At 38.9% G+C, this 20,859-nt stretch overlaps 1 protein-coding gene across 2 annotated transcripts; it reads right to left on the reverse strand.

Annotated features, from left to right (window-relative positions):
* Window positions 1–859: 859 nt before the first annotated feature.
* Window positions 860–4,193, reverse strand: LOC4347962 (peroxidase A2). Of its 2 annotated transcripts, XM_015757350.3 has the most exons (3): window positions 3,620–4,193; window positions 1,750–1,912; window positions 860–1,659 (listed from the first exon to the last, which is right to left on the reverse strand). In XM_015757350.3, the coding sequence occupies exons 1-3, from the start codon at window positions 4,043–4,045 to the stop codon at window positions 1,238–1,240; spliced, it is 1,011 nt and encodes a 336-aa protein (XP_015612836.1). In that variant the 5' UTR covers window positions 4,046–4,193; the 3' UTR covers window positions 860–1,237. The 2 variants fall into 2 exon arrangements, with proteins under 2 accessions (XP_015612836.1, XP_015612835.1); XM_015757349.2 differs by having other exon boundaries at window positions 860–1,912; window positions 3,620–4,140.
* Between the last annotated feature and the right edge of the window lie 16,666 nt (window positions 4,194–20,859).

Below are 20,859 nucleotides of genomic sequence, written 5' to 3' on the forward strand. Positions count from 1 at the left end.
TGATTTTTATTCCCGGTTAGTAACACCAACCGGGAATAAAGTAAGATACCAACCGGGACTAAAGATCCTAGCCGCCTGACACGGTCTGACATATAGACAACCCCAACCGGGAATAAATATCATCTAGTCCTGTTATGCTTATAAACCGGGACTATTGTGGATTTGAGTCGACCGACTAAAGATGGTTTCTCCATCAGTGATACTGGGATCCCGATCGACGGTGTTTGCCCCGAAGCTTCGCATTGATGTTTAGCGAGAAATCGCGTTCTGGATGCCGATGGATCGGTTCGCATGGATAACAGGAGGTCTCGCATACACCTGATTTCGTGTCCGGCGTCGGGCAAGCCATTAAGACCAGTTCCAGTGTCTGGCGACGGGCTCGTGTTGGAGTTGCCCCAACCATATGAATGAGGCATCCACCTGTGAGCAGCTTGACAGTGTGCATTATCCTTAGTTGGTAGGAAAACCGGAAGTAATACTGCATTTGTTATCTCTTACCCTATCTGTCTCAAAGAAAGACCATTCCTAGCAATGAATCTGACACACTAGGATTGTGTTTTCTTTGGGATGGAGTAGTATGCTTTTAAGTAAAGCTGGGCGTGATGCGTTTTCTCTAAAAGAAAAATACTGCACTTGTTATTAAAAAGAGAATGTTAAAACACAAGTAAGGGTGCAAGCCTCCTCCATGCGTATCTCTTAACGAATGCTTTTAATTTTTAAACATAAATACACATCGTAATTTTGCAACCTTGGTTTTGTTTTATTTTTCAGAAAATAATAAGCTTAATATTGGTTTTGACTGACAATATAAAGTTATTGATGATATAGTGGAACAATAAATAAAACGTGAAGTGGGACATGGAATCAAACATGTAAACCGTTTATTGCACCTTTAATTTGGAACAAACACAATCATGGTACGTACAATTACATTGGTCAACCAATTGGCCAATTATTAAGCTGGATGCGCGTGATCATAATAGATCCTTGATCACACATCCAAATTGAACACATGTACATTCTTTTTTCCATCCTCTTCTCCTTGATTAATTAAGCTGGACTACTAATATTTCTCACAAATGCAAGCGCGCTTAATTAACTATGCACAAATAAATCTCTCTCATTTTGCTAATAATAACAACAATAATAATCGACACATACGTAATTAATTATGTTTGACATGATGACGTTGGTTACTTCAATTTTAAACTAACCAACGTCATACATGAAGTGATAATTAATTGACCCTTCTGCAGTTGGTCCGGACCTCACCCAGGGAAGGGTCAGTGACAGGGGAGAGGTTGCCCATGTTGATCATGGACTGCGCGAAGCTGCGGAAGAAGGCGGCCTGGCTGGTGGCGAAGCGGTCGACGATGGGCGCCGTCGTCCCGGTCGCCTCCGGCGCCGACTTGAGCTCCTGGTCCGACTGGAGGAAGCCGCGGTTGACCTCGATGTTGGTGTAGTAGTGGTTGTCGAAGGTGTCCGGCGTCGTCGGGTCCAGGTCGTTGAGCGCCGCCGGCGGCCCGTTGGGCGGGCACCGCTGCGACAGGAAGCTCCGGTAGGCGGCGTCCATGGTGGGGTCCGGCCTCCCCGTGTTGCTGAAGTTGTACAGCCTGTCCGTCACGAACTGGCACTGCACCCTCCCGAACGTGTGCCCACCTGCATTTCGCATTATTGTCGTCGTCGTCAGCTCCGGCGGGCATGACGGCAGAACTGAAATTGAGTTCGCCGGAGAAGTGATACGAGTACCTGAGAGGGCGACGAGGTCGACGTCGTTGAGGTTGAGGGCGGCGAACTTTTGGCGGAGGACGGTGAGGTTGTCGGTGGGGGCCGGCAGGTTGAGGGAGCCATTGAAGTCGGAGGTCTTGCCGTCGAGCCGCCCCAGCAGCACTCCCCACCCGGGCCCACCTGACTGTGACCGACAAAGAGAGATCGATCCATGTCGTCCAAAAATTATTACTTGTACGCTCAATTCAATTATTCATCGATGAGTTGCACTTGTGAACCCTATATGCTATATATCTTAGATATGATGTTTTGTAGTGCATGCAGCATGCATGGTGCACACGACAAGATTGGTTTCAGTACAACAGTGTCGATCGATCGTCGTCTTGTGTGTGTGACACACACACACATATATATATATATATATATGTATATATGTATATATGTATATATATATATATATATATGTATATATGTATATATATTTATATATATATATATACTAGAAAAAATACCCGTGCGTTGCAACGGGTGAAGGTTATTTTAAATTTATTATTTTTATATGGTTTAGTTAAGATGAAATTTACCGTGGAAATTCGCTTGGATATATATATATTTAGAAAATCATGAGCTGTAGTTAAGAGTCCGTTCGTCTTAAGTTAGTATACGAGTTTTTTTTAAGAGATTTCTTATACAGCTCATTATGTATCGCCAAAAGTGAACGAACTTAAAACCAACTCAACTACAAATATGTATTTCCACAAGCGATCCTTCTGTATTTCTAATAGCAAATGGACTTAAAAACCGACTCAAATATGGGTATATATTTCCACAAGCGAACGAACTTAAAACCGACTCATACACAGATGACGTATCAAAGTAGCGGCAAAAACATCTTCAATTTTTATAATAGTAGATAGATATATATATATATATATATATATTTATATATATATATATATGTATGTATATGTTGATGCTGATACTTTGTCCTGTCGTAATGTTGTCCATATATATTATACACAAACTGTACATGTATATATAGTAGCTAGCTCTACATGTCTTCCTTTCCTTGGATAATTAAGTGTGGCTTTGTTGTTAGCATGTGTAATAGTTTACAGATAAGGTTGGCGTGAGCCGTAAAATGTAATTAAGATTATCCAATGATATGATGAAATATATATACGGCGGCATACATATGCATGCATGCAAGCACCGACGACGGGCCTGTCAAATCACTGTTGAATGAAAAGGTGGTACGACTGCTAGACAGCACTCCAATTTGTTTCTTCATTATGGTTACTAGACCTGTCTATAGAGTTACTTCCTCCGTCTCAAAATATAAGGGATTTTGTGTAAATATAACACATCCTAGTTTAGTACTATAAATCTGGATAGAGAATGTCTAGATTCTTAGTATTAGGATATATCATATTCATCCAAAATCCTTTATATTTTGAGTTGGAGGAAGGATAGATGCATCTTGCAAGCACTTAATTAATTCGAGAGACACGTACAAACTACCAATAATCATCGATCGGCCCAACCATATCACACACTGTATTGTGCAACCATGCCGCATATTATGATGATATTCCCACGTAGCTAATATGATTGGATACCATCGAATCCATACAATTAAGCATGCATGTTAATCACGTACTTCTGTCTGTAACGAGCTACTATTACGTCCTGTGCTGTAGTTAGTAGTTTTTATTGGGCTCAAGAAATATGTGAAGATATCTAAATTTTACGTTAAAACTTCTACTACCTCAAGATGTTATCTACCCGAGATACTAAGTTTCATACTAGAAAATTATAAGGTAACTCTCAATACTTTTATAATGATGATAAAATTACCATGGTAATAATAAATGAAGTTAATGAAAATTACCAGCTCGACGGAGATCTCGGCGGCGAGGGCGAGGATGTCGGCGCAGGAGACAACGCCGGGGCAGGCGTCCTCGAGCGCGGCCTTGACGTCGTCTACGACGGGGAATCCCCTCGCGGAGTTGTTGTTGGGCGGCGACGTCTTCTCCGACGGCATCCCGGGGACGCTGTCCAGCAGCAGCGACGCGTCGCACCCCTGCACGAAGCAGTCGTGGAAATGGAGCCGGATCAGGCTCGCGAAGATCCGGGCGTCGCTCCGGTGCGCATCGATCAGCACCCGCCGCACGATGTCGTACGCGTCGGGGCACGTGCAGTCGTAGTACTCCTCGCACAGCTGCGCCACCGCCGCGCCGCCGCCGGCGACCAGCGCCACCGCCGCCGCCACCACCACCACCGCCAGAGAGGAAGAAGAAGAAGAAGAAGCCGCCATTGCTAGCTAGCTAGCTGCTACACGACTACTCCTATACGGTCGTGTCGTGTGTGTTCCACGAGCTAACACACAGCGCCTCTCCTGATTTATAGCTGCCCAAGTGTACTGTGTGTTGCCGATCCATTATTTGATCATTTAGCTAGGCAGCTGGGGCAGCTAGCTAGCCAAACTAATTACTCCCTCCTATTCGAAATGTTTGACACCGTTAACTTTTTAGCATATGTTTGACCATTCGTCTTATTCAAAAACTTTTGTGAAATATGTAAAATTATATGCCTACATAAAAATATATTTAACAATGAATCAAATGATAGAAAAAGAATTAATAATTACTTAAATTTTTTGAATAAGACGAACGGTCAAACATGTACTAAAAAGTTAATGGCGTCAAACATTTCGAAACGGAGGGAGTATTACATTTACTCTCATCGTTTTTACTTATTTATTGTTACGCATCAAGTTGCTGTTCGTATTTTTGTGCATCGTTATCGGTTGACATGGTAGAATATGTGAAGGATAAGTATATGTAATCCAAATGGCTTGGCAATAATGCTAGTCTACAGAGTTGTCAAACTTGGTCTCCTCTAGACTGAGACCTGACTATGACCAGATGACTACTTGTGCAGATACTTGCAAATAATACGACATGTATTATTCGTGTGTTGGGTAGTGTACCTACTGGTTTTTTCCTTAATTTGCTTTTCTTTAATTTTAAGAAACTAATAATATATGGATATATGTTAATCTATAGCTAGTGGTACGTGTTGTTTATCTTATCTCCTCTAGACAAGGAGCAGTCCAATTCTTTGCAACGAACATATCACAACCACATGCATTTACTAATATGTTTTTGGGAGTGAACATGATAATATATATGTTTAAGATAAAACTTATTACATCATGCATAGTATTTATGGATAATACCTTTTGGCCCAATCTCACAGCTATAGGTTTAGCTTTGCTTGGACAGGACAATATGCAAGAGGCAGAAAACGTCACTGTCATGTCTTGCAAAGGCCAAGTAAAGCTTCGTTTCTTTTCTAATCATTCCACGGCGGCTATACATTAATTTATAGCTTTGCATGCATGCGTACATGTTAGCTAGCTATGATCGATCACACGTGAAATAATGGAGTTAATTAATCAAAGGGCCATCGTTTGTTCATATTATAGGTACGTACCGTTGTGTTTTAATTTGTACATATATTTCTCGTACCGTATGATACTAGTACAAATAAATGTCTGCTAAAAATCTCTATATTTTTTCCCCTGGTCCGGGAAAGTTATCAAGAAATGCTACTAGTAAATCATTACAATCACGTACAAAACAAGTTTCTATCTGAATCAGTAGAATTGATCATATCACTACTACGAAACACGTTTTTTCCTAACGGCCAAAATACTTCTTTTGCAGGTCAGCGCGCACCCCGCCCCGCCTGCTACCAAAGCCATGTAAAAAATTAATCCACGATCTTCATAGACATGCCATTATCGCTCGTTAAAATCGATTTTCATAGACGGCCAGGTTAAGTCAACCGACTGGGAAAATGATTTTCAATGAAAAAAAAAGGGGAAAAGATTATCCCCCACATCCCATTGCTCTCCGCATGCCGCACCAATTTTCATAGATCAAACAACAAATAAAGCAAAACAGGAAGACCAATTCATCATAATTGAAAATCAAGTTGCTCCATAAAATTTTGTATTCACAAATCCAACCTAAATTCACAAGCAAAAAAGGGAAGCAGCCTATGTGGAGCTGATGTAACAGATGCAGGAATCTCATGGTCACAAGCCATGCATCACCCCCATCGGATCCACTTCCTTCACCACTGCTGGTGGATCATAAGCTCCCAATCACTACCGGCACCATATCCATCTCCTCCACCACCATCCACATCTCCCCTTTGCTGCCGCTGCCATGTGGAACCCCGTTTTTATAACAGGAATCAATCGTGTAAACAGTACCATTTCCCTGGATCAAGTAGTCTGGTACACACGAACTCATAGCTGAAATATCAAGTGCACATACACGAGAGTCTAGTACGAATTATTACATCATAAGCCCGCAGGCACAGTCTTAAATCATCGGACCGAGCGGTCCGGAATACATTTCAAAAACAGAAGTAGGTAAGGCAGCGGAGTTAAGGCAGCGGCACGCCATTGCCACAGGCAACGACCGTAACTAAGACCTACTGAGCGCCATCGTCTTCATCTCCCTCCTGGTAGTAGGCATAGGGATCCTCCGAAGCTTCATCTCCCACTTCTGATTAATTTTATATTTGCAAGGGTGAGTACCAACCGTACTCAGCAAGCCACCACAGCAATGATGCACACGACAGAGGAATTCAAAGGATGGCTATGGTTCTTTTGCGCAAAGCAAGTTTTGTAATTCTTTTCACAAGCCTAAGACCTAGCATAGACTGATCAAGTTTTAATACCAGTGTTCATATTAAACAATGACGGTTCTGTCCACCATCCATTGTGATCCCAAGGATAGCTTCCCGCCATTGGGTCGTTATGGTTTTCTGAGGACGTCCATATTCCCGCCTCTCAAGAAGTGGCTCCATCAGCATAAAAATCATCATGCAATATCCCATCCCACACAAGTTAAAGAATTTAGAGTCTAGCCAAGTGTAATACATGTCCCGGTGCTCAATAACCGCGAGCACGGCTATTCGAATAGATTTGGTTTACTCACACTGCAGTGGATGTACACTTTACCCGCACTCCGCGACTGCCCAACACATGAGCCTCGTCCCAACACATGAGACGCGTCACGGCAAAGCTTTTCGATAACCTCGCATTGGCAGTACCCGCTCCATGAACTTAAATCCTCATGCACTCTAGGCGTCCATGTTTCTAGCAGTGTGAGGAGTTCTGGCGCTCCCAGGAAAGAGAAGTCTCACACATATTAAATTATGGTTTAAGTTAAGTTCTCTCTCATACACTCATGGCAGTCCTACCAATGGCGACACCGATGTAGGGCACGCCTCTCGGCCCTACCTCAACGGCTGTCCCATCGTAGCGCACCTGCCTCACTCAGGGGTGAACCATCTATGCAGGGATACTGCCTCCGCTCGACTATCTAATCCGCTAGGTCTATACCCATTCGAGAAGTACGGTTGTACGGGGGTCGTTTCATGCTTAACTTCATGGCTCGGTCCTTAATTGACCAGGGACGGTACTAGCCTTTCCCAGATACCACCCAAATCCTCCGTCCGCCCCAGTCGAAAACAATTGTTTAATTTTATTTCTCCTTTCACAAATCATGTCATCAACATCATGGCAATGTGGCGCTCATGTCTCCACATGCCGCATCTCAATTACCTTCCCAAAGGTAATTGCCCAATCATATAGCATTTGATAAATATGAGTATGCATGATTCTAGAATGGCATTTCTAAGCAATTGTCATAATTGACTAGGGACTCATACGTAATCATGGTTACAAGGATTTTAAGGGTAAACAATAATCGAGGCATGGCATAATCACAAGTATGATGTTCATCATTGCATGCAATTTTATTTGTAAACAAAACAATTTCGCAATTGGGATCAACATGTTCAAGGAATGGTGATGACTTGCCTTGCTAAAGGTCTTGCGGGTCTTGGCCTTCACCCGGATCCGCGGCTCCCTCGGTTTCTATAATTATGTGCGAAAGAACAATTTGAATTCGATTAGAATTCAAACAAAATCCAAATAAATCCAAATGAAAGTCGAATGCGAAAGTCGATTCCTTTATTTTAACTTTATTATTCGCGAACTAAGGCAAACCCAATTTCGATTCAAACTATTTTGCGGGTATAAATGTTTTGTTGTCATAAGTTTTTAATTTAATCTACCCGAGCATTATATCCATATAATAGGTTAGAGATTTCTATCGCGAGCTAAATATCGGACGAAATCCTAGAAATATTATATGATTTAATTTAGTCTATGACTAAATGATTAAATATAATACACGGCTAAAATCCCTAGTAATTAAATCCGAATTTCTACCGTGAATCGATTACTTATAGGGATTACCCAAAAATAATCTATAATAATCTATAAGAATTCATCTATTTGTTTAGTTATTAATTACATCTAAATTACTACCGCGAATTGATTTCTTATTGAAATTACCAAGAATAATCCATAATTTATATTAAATTTTGCAATTCTACGACTATAATTAATCTATAATTAAATTCTAATTATTTTAAATTTTCTAAACTTCCCTAATCTCCCTCTAATCTCCTATTTATTTCCTTTTCCTTTTTCTCCCTTTCCTTTTTTTTTCTTTCCTTTCTTTTTCTTTTCTTTTTCTCTTTTTCTCTCTTTTCCTTTTCTTTTCTTTCTCTCCTCCCTCCCGGCTTCTTTCTCTCTTCCTCGGCTTCTCCCTTTCTCTCTCTCTCTCGGCTCCCTGCTACCTGGGGCGGCGACGGCGACCGAGCAAGGGGAGGAGGCGGCGGCTTACCAACGGCGGTGGCGGCGACGGCGGCGCGACGACGTCGCACGGCGCACGGTGCGGCGGCACGAAGGCGGCGGTGCGGCGGCGCGAGGGCGGCGCGACGGCGACGGCGGCGCAAGACGGCGACGCACGGCGCGGCGGCTCCGGGGCGACGGCGCGGCGGCTTCGAAGGTGGCGGCGCGGCGGCACGACAACGGCGGCGCGGGGCACGAGGCGGCGACGGGACGCGCGGCGACCGGACGTTGACGGCGGCGGCGACAGCGGCGGCGCGCGGCTCGGGGCGGGACGCGACCGGCGGCGAAGCGACGGTAGCGCGGCGCGACGGCGACGGGGCGAGATGACTGGCGAGCGGCGATGGGACGGGCGGACGGCTCGGGGCGCGAGGCAGCGCGGTACGGGGCGCGTCGCGGGGCGACGGGGCGGCGCGCGGCGCAGGGCGCAAGGCCGGCTAGGGCGGCGCAGCAGCGATGGCGACGGCGACAGGCGGCGATGGCGACGTCGGCGCGGCGGCAGGCGACGGCGCGACGGGACGGTGACGGCGACGGCGCGGTAGCGGCGGTGCGGGGCTCAGGGAATGGCCGGGCGCGTGGCAGAGAAGGGTCTAGGGCTAGGGACCAAAATCGAACACCTATGAGGCAATGAACAGTGACTTTTCCTATTTATCCCGATTTTAGTGTATTTTCCATATAAATTTGATTCCACAATTCCTAATTTTACATATATGCATTTTACTCAATATTTGTGTTATCTTAACTAATGAATTCACCCTAGATTAATATTACTCATATTTTATTTTTATATAATTTATTTGAGTTTTAATTAGGGTTAATTCTTATTCCATCGTATTTAAATTTAATTGATCCAAATATGGTCGCGATAATATTTTATTTATTACTATCCACACCTAATCTTTATTTTTAATTTATATTTATTTTACCAATTTGTTTTTTTAAGGTTTATTCCTGATTAACTATTCTTTACTCACGATTAATAATCTTCAAAAAAAAATCCAGATAAAATAGGCGAATAAGATCAGCATGATGCAATTAATTTAAAAAAGTTTTTGAAAATCCGTATTTTTAGAGTTTTGATTTTGTCGGTCCAATTTTCAGGGTGTTACATGCCACCTCCCCATCTTCGCTTTGCAGCCGATGCCGTCACTAGTATCCTGGAGCGCTATCGCCACCACCCTTCTCTGGATCTCTTTGACGGAGAGAAGTAGAGAGGATAACTCTAAGGGAGAAGGAGAAAGAGGGAAAGTCTAATATTCTAGGAGCCCGCATATAAAATTATTTTTATAAGCAATATTTTTAGAGGGCCGTATGTATAAATAGAGTTGTTTTTATACATGGTTATGCTAATACGACTGTCTATTTCTACAAAGTGGGGTTTTTTCTTAGTCTGCCTTTGAAAATAAATTTGAGGTGCTACCAAAATACTTTTCTTATAGCGTATCACATTCTAAGACAAGTTTCACTTACTTTGGTTAAATATATAGGAGTATACTATATATACATGAAAAACTAGGCACGCTTGCCCAATGGATGCAAATACATACATTTTGAACGTTCAACGACATGGGACCAGTGCTTTAACTAGATAGTGCTATAATTAATAAAACCGGGCAACCGGCCACAAGCTGGTGAGGAAGAATAAACGATCTGGATAGCTTAATTTAATTTTAAATCATAATTCTTTTTTATCAAATTGTTATTCTTCATCCATCCTAGCTTCATGCAGTGTAACGAATATATGATCCTTGTCTTCACGTACCTCTTAATTAAAGCTAAGTTGTGAGCTGTTATGTTACCTCTCTAGTCAATATTGTTATGTTACCTCTCTGGTCAATATATTACTCCATTCGTTTTAGGTTATAAGATGTTTTGACTTTGGTCATTAAGTTTGACTAAGTTTATAGACACATATAATAATATTTATGTTACCAAATTAGTTTTACTAAATTAATAATTAAATATATTTTTATAATAAATTTATCTTTGGTCGAAAATATTATTATTTTTTTCTATAAACCTAGTTAAACGTAAAGCTGTTTAACTTAAACCTGAAACGGAGGTGGTATATAGGAGTATGTGTGTACGTACTGTACGCGTGCAATGTATTTTTGCTATGAACGTAGTACAATATAGGAGTATATTATGTGGCTGCTATATATACACATTGCAGTGAGCATACTCTGGCCACATCATCAGCCAATTAATTGTTCATCACAAATTAAGTGATCATGGATGCACATTAGCCCACAAATTAAGACAAAGATCGCTACTGTTGTCTTGAAAGTGGCTTCTACGTACCAAGCTTGGATTTGTACATATAATGCAGGCAGACATAGCTAACAAGGCCAACTGGCATATAGATGGTTGGCAGATAGCTCTTTCCCGTTCATGATATATATCGACCGTTTTCGTTAAACAACTAATTGGCTGCATTATTCGAGGTTTCTATATATTATGCTAGATATATATGTGCACAAATGTACGTGTGTATATATATGTTCACACATGTCAATAAAGCAGAAAAATAAGAATATACTCCCTCTATTTTCATGTTATAAAACGTTTTGATTTTGGTTAAAGTTAAATTACTCAAAGGCTGTGTTCGTTTTAGCCTCTTCTTAACCCATCTCCATCATTTTCCACGCGCACGCTTTTTAAACTGCTGCATAGTGCGTTTTTTGCAAAAAGTTTCTATACAAAGTTGCTTAAAAAAATTAAATTAATCCATTTTCGAAAAAAAAGCAAATACTTAATTGATCACGTGTTAATGGACTGCTCTGTTTTCCGTGCGGAGGAAATAAGTTCCCAACCGCCTGAAACGAACACAACATAAGTTTAACTAACTCTATAGAAAAAAGTAGTAATATTTATAACACCAGCATAGTTTCATTAAATCTATAATTGAATAATTTTTTATAATATATTAGTCTTGGGTTAAAAATATTACTACTTTTTTCTACAAAATTAGTCAAACTTAGAGTAGTTTAACTTTGACTAAAGTCAAAACGTCTTATAACCTGAAACGGAGTGAGTACTATACTTTTCGTATATAGTCACAGATTTTTTTATATGGTTTATTTATCAAGTGTATATATATGATACTTGTTTTCTATTTTTCATGTGACTGTTTTTATTCTTATCAATCACTTTTTTTCAACAATTAATAGAATATTAGGATTCGACAACTTGCATATCTATTAAGTTTCAACAACCAGAAAAATAAAAAAAAGTGAATATAATTTTGAGTTTGTACTGAAAACTTGCATCGTTTTTATATAAAGCAATTTTAAGCTAGATTTACATTTTGCAGGTTTAGTTGAGTGATAAACGAGAAAAAAAAACATCGTGTTGTGCAAATTTAGATGACTGAAAAAAAAGAAATAAAATAGATAACTGATAAATAACTAATATGGAAATTTTTATTTTTTAAAAGTATATATGTTTGTATGGTAGCTAGCCAGCATATGCATACGTATACACACACGTGTGTGTACGCGATACACAAGGTGCTTCGCAAAGGTGTTTAGAGGGCTTTTAGCTGCTTCATTTTTTTCCAGAATCAAAAGTTTTCTCCAAACAATCTTGCTTCAGGTCCAGATTCTAGAAAATTGTAGAATGAAAAAAATAAACTAAAAGCAAGAAGCTGAAAAATCTAGCTTTTTCCGATTCTCATAAGCCGGTTACCAACCAGCTAATTCTGAGAATTTTAAACTCCTCAAACAGCTCCTCAAACTGGCTGATTCTTAGAATTCTCAGAATTAATTCGATGATTGTAGGTTGTTGGTCAGCAGCGTCAGATTTTAATCGGTTGTTCGTATGACACATTCGATCGCTTGTCACATTTCTAGACGGTACGCGTTGAGCACTGGTAGCCTGGTACAGCGCTAGTATACATAAATGTGCCTCGATTTCGCTATCTATCGAGAAATAATTAATTACACCCCCGATCAATATGCCTGCCTCCACTAGTTCTTAATACATACCCATATCATCTTTACGGAAAATCGAACTATAACTAATTATGATTTTTTTGGATAATATATAACTATAAGTAATGATAGTGAAATTGATACCCTAAAGGAACTTAATTAATTTGTTGCCCTATCGATCGGTACAGAAAAAAAATCCTAATAATGGTGAAATGGGTACCAAAAGGTACTTTGTTGTCCCTGTCGGTAAACCATACTTAAGTAACATTACCTCTACGATTCCTTGAAATTTTCGTTATCGACTACCACCGAAAAGAATAATTAGCTGTAAATATATATGAGCACTCATGTTAGTTAAATCTAGGATTTATTAATTTGAACCTAGGTGGAGTGGTTTCCTTAAAAAAAAATCTAATTAGCTGAGTTACATTCACTTCGCAGCAATATAATGGTCGATTGGTCGTACGGTCGTGTGCTTCCATTTGATTTATGATTGATTAACGTACGTACCCTTCAAAGTGAGTGGTCCAGTATGTGTTGATCTAGCCTTATTATTGGACTCATTATTTTTCCTAGATGCCATTGTATACCTTGAGGTTCATGGACGGTCCTTAAACACTAGCACGTGTTATCTTGTTCTTAAACTTTCAAATACAAATTCAGATCTTTAATTAATCCATCACAAGTCCAAAAGTGTCATGTTTTCTACTCCTTCCGTCCCTAAATATAAGGAATTTTAGTTGGATGTGACAAATCATAGTACAACGAAACTAGGATAGCTTGTCTAGATTCGTTGAAATATGATGTGTCACACCTAACCAAAATCCCTTATATTTAGGGACGGATGGATTATCTTTTATGCTACTGCCTTTTGTGACTTAGCTACATTAATTTTAGTTACTTCCTTCATTTCATATTACAAGAATTTTTAGCATTGCCCATATTTATATAGATGTTAATGAATCTATATAGCAAGGCTATAAAGTCTTGCAATATGAAATAGAGGGAGTACTACGTACGCACCATATGTTTGGAGCACTGGCCGGCGGGATCTAGTTCTCGACAAATTCCTAAGGAAAGAAAAAAATCAGCATTAATTTTTATTAATGTTTTAGATCACATATGTTTTAATTATATTTCTCCAAATTTGCCCCATTTATTCACTCGGCCAGACATAAATTGGTACACATGTGTGTAATAGTTGAGTCTAAAGCATTACCAACAGATCGAATATATAATCCGCTCTCAAAAATTTGTTATTGGGTTTTTAAATTGAAAATTGGAAGTGAAAAAACTCATCTGAGAAAACCTAAATTTAATAAAAACTAAAAGTGAGCCCTTGTTATTTTTTGCGGTTTTTGCAGGAAAAAAGTGAGCCCTTCTATTAAATTACCAACTAAAATCTTTGTTTTTCCACCGTCCCCGCGCGGAAAAAGATCACTCCTCCAGCCAGCCCACACGTGGGAAAGAAAAAAAAGCTTGCAGGAAAAAGAAATTGGGAACAGGAGTGGTGTCGATCCACCTCAAATGAAGAGAGCGATGAATGCGGTGATAGGGTTGCCAAAACATTACTCCCTCCATCTCAGAATATAAAGAGTTTTAGAGTTGACACTGTTATTAAGAAAGTAGGTCGAAGTGAATGGTGGAGGATTGTGATTGGATAAGTAATGGAGGTAGGTGGAAAAAGTAAATGGTGGAGGGTTGTGATTGGTTGGAAAGATAATGTTGGGACAAATCTTAAGAGTTAAAAGTTGTAATATTTTTGAACGGAAGGAAGGAGTAGTATCAGCATAGGACATCTGTTAGAGGTTTTCTTTTACCAAAATCCAAAAAAGTCAAGATCGGGGATGAAATAAGGGTATTGATGATGCTATAAGCTAGCAGTGTTAATTACTTTTTTTTACCAAATAATGATGAACTCCAACCCAGCTTTCATAAACGTTTCAGGCCCTTCTAAGGTCTAGCTAGGTACCCACCGTGCCATATCATGTCACCATTCAAGAAGTCAAGTGCATATTTTATTTAGCAATTTTACTGTACTTCAGGAGGTACCACGAGGAACCATTTTTTCTATGGACGTAACTACATAGCTAGTGGTAGCTGGTTTGTCTACCACTCTATCTATAAGAGACACCATTCACCTATACTTCAAATACAATTTTCTCTTAAACTACTCATCCGATCTACGATCCGATTACACCGTTGTGTTTGTAACAATTAAATCTTACAACAAGATCTCACATCATTATATTTTGAAAAAAATCACAAATTACTTTTATGATATGTCTAAATTACTTTTAGATTTCACTAAGTTACTTCTTAGATATATAAAAGTAAATTCAGTAAAGCCTAAAAATAATTTACATATATTATAGAAGTAACTTAGAACAAAACGAATGTAACTTTGGCATGTCATTTGAAGTAAATCCGGTATAGAGATAAAAACATTACTCTATCTAGAAATTAAATTAATCAGCACAAATTATGGAATTAACTAAAAACAATAATAAAAGCAATCACCTCAGAGCATTATGAATATATAGGAAGTATTTTAATCAAATCTAAAAATAAATTATATATATGATAATTTGTTCAATGAAAAAAGACATTAATTAAAGTTACTTTCTTTTTTGTTATAAGTTACTTCTATATAATATATGTAAATTACTTTTAAGCTTTACTAAATTTACTTTTATATGTCTAAGAAGTAACTTAGTGAAATCTAAAAGTAATTTAGACATATCATAAAAGTAATTTGTGATTTTTCATCAAAATATAATCATGTGAGATCTTGTTGTAAAGATTTAATTATTACAAACGCAACGGTATAATCGGATTGTAAATCGGATGAGTAATTTAAGAGAAAATTTTATTTGAAACATAGATGATAGGAATATTTCCCATACTTACTTAATGGACTAGTACTATAATAAAGTAAGATTCTTCCATCAACACATATCTAGATTCTGGATAGGCGTCGCTAGTTATGACTAAATCGAGAGTGCTCTCGAATTAGATTTTGTGTTTTTCAATTATAAATTTGGTACCTCATAGTATCTAGATACTAACAGGTACCAAATTTTACACTAATTTTTTAATACCTCATGGTATCTACTCAAGGACCATAGAATTGCTCTTTTTTTACAGCTATAAATTAAGAAAAGCAATAGTACTTACTCAACGAATTCGAAGGATACCAAAACTACAACACTACTTTAAAAAATGTCTATAGATGCAGGTTTAGGAACCGCCTGATCTGACGGAGGAGACGGTGTGAGCGCCGCAGCCGCAGCCTTCCATCCCGCCGCCTCCCCTGTGGCTGGATTTGGAGGAGGGGAGGGCGCGGATGCCGCCGGCCTCCACTGCCGTCTCCACCGGGCCACCGTTGCCTCCTCGGCCGGACCGCCGCCGAGGTCCGCTACCTCTCCCCTGTAACACCCCAGGTAACCACGTACCTAGAGTGCCACACCAAAATATATTCAAAACCATTAACTTTCAAAATTATTAGAAATTTCAGCAGAGTCTCCCCTATAAATACGGACATCCACGATAGGCAGTTATAAGATAAATCAATAACGAAATAATTCATACTTTCCAAACCATCCTAGTTCCATAAATTCCACATAAAAATACGAACCAGAACTTTAATTGACCTTTACAAGTTCTACGCAAAACTTATACTAAGCAGAATCATAATCTAAAACAAAATTTCAATAGTACAATAAAATGTGTAATCCAAGGGAGCTACTTCTTGCCCATGCATGCTGATCTCAATGTGTACCTAAAAGCAAATAAACACGAGTGAGTACGGAAATACTCAACAAGTATATTATGGAACTAGAAGACACGCATACACATCATGCGTAATAAAGCCTGAACATAAAACTTTCTTTTTTGGAAAAGAGTCACATTTCAAACACCAAGTTAAAGGCAGTCGTAGTTCCCATTCCAGGCAAACATGAATTAAAATAGTAGTTTCCATCTCGGACAAGTGTGAATACATCCGAGCATTTTGCCGGCAAAGCCGAGTAAGCGTGATTAGCGCTTACCCACAGGAATATGAGTAAAAACCATATAGCACATCCATGACTCACATGGAACATAAATAATTGAAACTAGAACAAAGAACCAAATTAAAACCATATTGCACATCCATGGTAAGCATGGAACTTGAACTATTTAACCAAAACCTGAATCTGGAATATTGAAACAAGAATAACGTCGTAAACATAAGATAAAGCTTGAAATCTAAATAGCATTAACAATAATCTGAACATATGCAATCCCATATCACACAAAAATATATTGAAAATAAATAGATAGAGCAAACACTCAGAGAATCACACAAGTAGTTCGTCATGCACTCGCCTTTTAACCTCGACGGCAACCCGACGAAACCCCTTCCACACCAGATCTCTCCACACCCGTGGAGTAAAACTACGCATAAACCAATATATTGAACTAATAATAGTTATAAGAGATATTTACTAAAATCGAAACCACATATAAACTATTTACCGATTTATATTAAACAACCTATAGCAGTTCCATTACTGTTTTATGCGTAACTCTCATACCGTCTAACGGAATCTGGCAAATAATACAACTTCGATCATCTAAAAAAAATTTTCTGCAACTTTCATGTTGGGAGAAAAATCAGATTAAGTCTTTGTAAATCCCAGATTAAGAAAAATGAATTGTTGTCCCGGTTTTTGGACCCGGTCAGCAGTACTGTTTCTATTGTTTCTCCTAAACCGTTTATCGGAATCGAGCGAAACCAGCGACGTTAAAAAGATATAGACGATGACTACAAACTTTATTTAGGACAACTAACCTGAATCCCGATAGTTTAACACCAGATTTGAAAATACTATTGTCAGCCTATAATCAGCAAGTAAGAAAATACTCAACCAACGATTTAATCGATTCCCACGTGAAAATTGTATTTTTTTTGGACTAATAGGAGTTAACCTTGCAGAGGAGAAAATCAAATTTGAGGTCAATCTGTGAAAACCCAGAAAATCCCCAACTTTTGCCTCTCTTCCCTTTTTCCTTCTTTTCTCCTCCTGCTTTCCCTGCTTTCTGAAACTCCTCCTCTCTGTTCGTTGTAGAAGCACAGCAGTAGACCAGCAGCAGCAACAGCAGCAACAGCGAGGAACGTTAGCAGAAACAGCCACAACATGGAAACATATTAGATCGGTGGCAGCAGCAGCAGCAGCAAGGATTGGCGGCAGCACTCACCAAGGAGGAGTCGAGCAAGAGGAAACAATTAGTGGCGCAGAGGCAGGGTTGGGGACTGGCGCTAGGGCTAGCTGCCACGATCCCTGGTTTCTTTTTTTTTCTTCTTTTTTTTTTACAAGTTGGTTAAATAGAGAGCCTAATGAAGATCAAACGACGTACATTAATTCAACCTCTAGGACCTTGTTCGGACTTCGATTACTCTAAACTTATACTCTATTTTGCACTACTCGGCGAGCTCTACGCATCCACGGTTCCTAATCGCCTATTTGAACAACGGTTTAAAATTTTAACTTTTGCGCGTTTGTTCTAATATTTCCCGAAATACACTAATTCGATACTCGGGGTATCACCACCCCCCCCCCCCCCCGGGCGGATCTGGCAGAGGGGAGAGCGCGGTCGCTGCCGAGATTGGTGAGAGAGACGGAGATATTAGATATGGACAGGAGGATGGATAAGATCGAGAGATGGATATGGCGGCTCGCTGGCTCGGCTCAGTATAGGTAGCATTTTTTTTAAAAAAAACCGACACCTATAATAGATTATAGGTGCCAGTTTTTTCTTTAAAACCGGCGTCTATTGCTTAATGGTGCCGGTTTTATGTGTTTTTAGTCTGCGGATGAGGGGAAAGAACTATATATGACAGTTTTAACTGTTCCAACACCTATAGTGTCAATCTCTATGAGCTTTTTTAAGTAGTGCAACTACATATGTTGATAGAGGAATGTACAGTGAACTCTAGACCGGTAAGAGAATCGATCTTGACCATCCATCCTTTCTCATTTAGATCCATTTGTTCCAAATATAAACATTTCTAAAGTTTTTCATTGAGATTAAGGTGAAGGGATAAATTAAATTAAACAGAAAAGGGTTTTGATTGGTTGAGATATGATGATGAAATATATAGTTGCAGAAGTTGCTATATTTAGAGATAAACTATATATGCTAGCTAGAAGTTGTTATATGTATATTTTTTTATTACGGAGGGAGTATCTATAACATTGCCACCCAATTACTGTTAGATTATCAGTTTTATAATAGAATTCCTAAATTAATGGTTAAAATCATTTTTACTGTGAATTAATGGTGACAATACCGGTAGTATTCTACTATTAGTCAAGACCATGGTAGGTTAGAGGAATTGAAGGCATGCTTCACTACGCCAGACCAAGTCATCTCTGACGGGCCCAAACCCTAACCTTTAACGGGTTTGGTCTTGGTCAGTGATTAGTGGTCACTTATGACAAAATCACCTGTGATGGGTGAAACACCCGTCATAGATAACTCATCTCTGACCGGTATATAAGTCATCTCTGACGGGTTAAAACTTGTCACCCGTCACAGATGTGTCATCAGTGACGTGTCGTAACTACCTGACCGTCACTGATGACTAATCTCTGACGGGTTGTAACTTACGACCCGTCACTGATGACAAAGCAAGAAATACAATTTTTGAATTTTAAACGCAACAAAAAAACCTCAAAAAAATATTTTGAATTTTACTAGCCATCCTATACATGGTTACACATCACTACCCACAAATTCACAATTTTTCACGCAATATAACTTGCATGCTAAACTATACATGGTTACACATCACTACCTACAAATTCACAATTTTTCACGCAAATATAACTTGCATGCTAAACGTGAGATTCAAACTCAAGACCTCAACCTCCATAGAGAGCTCCCTTACCAACTCACCTACTCAACACATATTGACTACTCACCCAATGTTATTATTTTGTCTATGCTTGTCTGAATCATTTAACATATATTTAACACCCTAAATGACTTCAAATGAAAGTATTATCAACTAAATAGTTATAGATCTCATTGTGTTTTATAACTTTTACATAGAAAATATCTTCATCCGATGTTGTTTGAAGAATTCAAAATTTCATTTTTCAAAATAGATTTCACTTTATAACATGTATTTTGAACATGTAAACTTTGTCAAATGAAAATATTTTCAATTATAATGTTGTAGATCTGGTTGAGTTCTATAACTTTGATATGGGGCATGTATCCATCCATGTCATTTGAAAAATACTCAAAAAAAAATTTTTAAACGTAAGATCTCATCACTTGTAATGCATGTTCGGCGATGTAAACGATCTCTAATAGAAATATTGTTAGTTATAAAGTTGTGGATATCATTGAGAGCTACAACTTTTATATAGGACATGTCTCAATCCGAGGTGTTTTGTAAAATTTAAAAATTTGAATTTTCACTCATCACTGACGGGTCATAACTACCACCCGTCAGAGATAACGTTATATGTGACGTGTGTTAGTTAAAGACCCGTCAGAGATGAGTGGTCTCTTTTGTGATGGTTCATAATACTACACCTGTCACAGATGGCATATCATCCGTGACAAGCCATGGTTTTCTATGACGGGTTACAAGTGTAAGCCATCACAGATGACTTCACATCTGTGACAGGTCCTCCATAGTAGCCATATATTGAAGAGGATATTTTTTTGGCCCATCAGAGATGACTCATCTTTGACGAGTTGCGTTGGCCTGTTACAGATAACCCGTCACTGAAGCCCGGATTTTTAGTAGTGCTTGTAGCTAGACACCCATTTTTAACATGCATGCATGTATTATCCCATTATAGCTGGCCATATTTTCCCACACAAGAACTTTTTGTTGGATTTTGTCGGCTATAAAAATTATATCTGCCAAACTTCATGCTTCCAAGATAGACTTTACAAAATGATTGATCGAAGCAAACGCCATGCAAAAATTTCGTCAAATTAAAACAAATTAAACAGAATACAAATACCATGCGTTTGAATTATTAGAGCACATCGTCAACATTGCAATCATTAAATATTCAAAATAGAGCATATATATAGAATCTTCTTTGGAAGGCAACATTGTAGACACCTCTCTTTCACTCGGCGACCTATAGTTGAACGAGTCTGCACATGTAAACGTAGGAACATGTATGTTGACACGTACGATTAAATATTTGGCCAACAATCTCTTTCATGGAACTAGTGTTAATTAGTGCACCCTGCATTAATGACATGTGTATGTATATACTAAATCTATCCATGTGCGTGCGTGGTGCACGACAGCACACACAGCCACAAACCAAGTATAATGATAAAATTAGATAATAAATCGCGTACTTAGTTCTCCATTAAATTTATATCTCTAATTAA

The sequence above is a fragment of the Oryza sativa genome, chromosome 10 (genome assembly GCF_034140825.1).
Source record: "Oryza sativa Japonica Group chromosome 10, ASM3414082v1".
Taxonomy (NCBI): domain Eukaryota; kingdom Viridiplantae; phylum Streptophyta; class Magnoliopsida; order Poales; family Poaceae; genus Oryza; species Oryza sativa.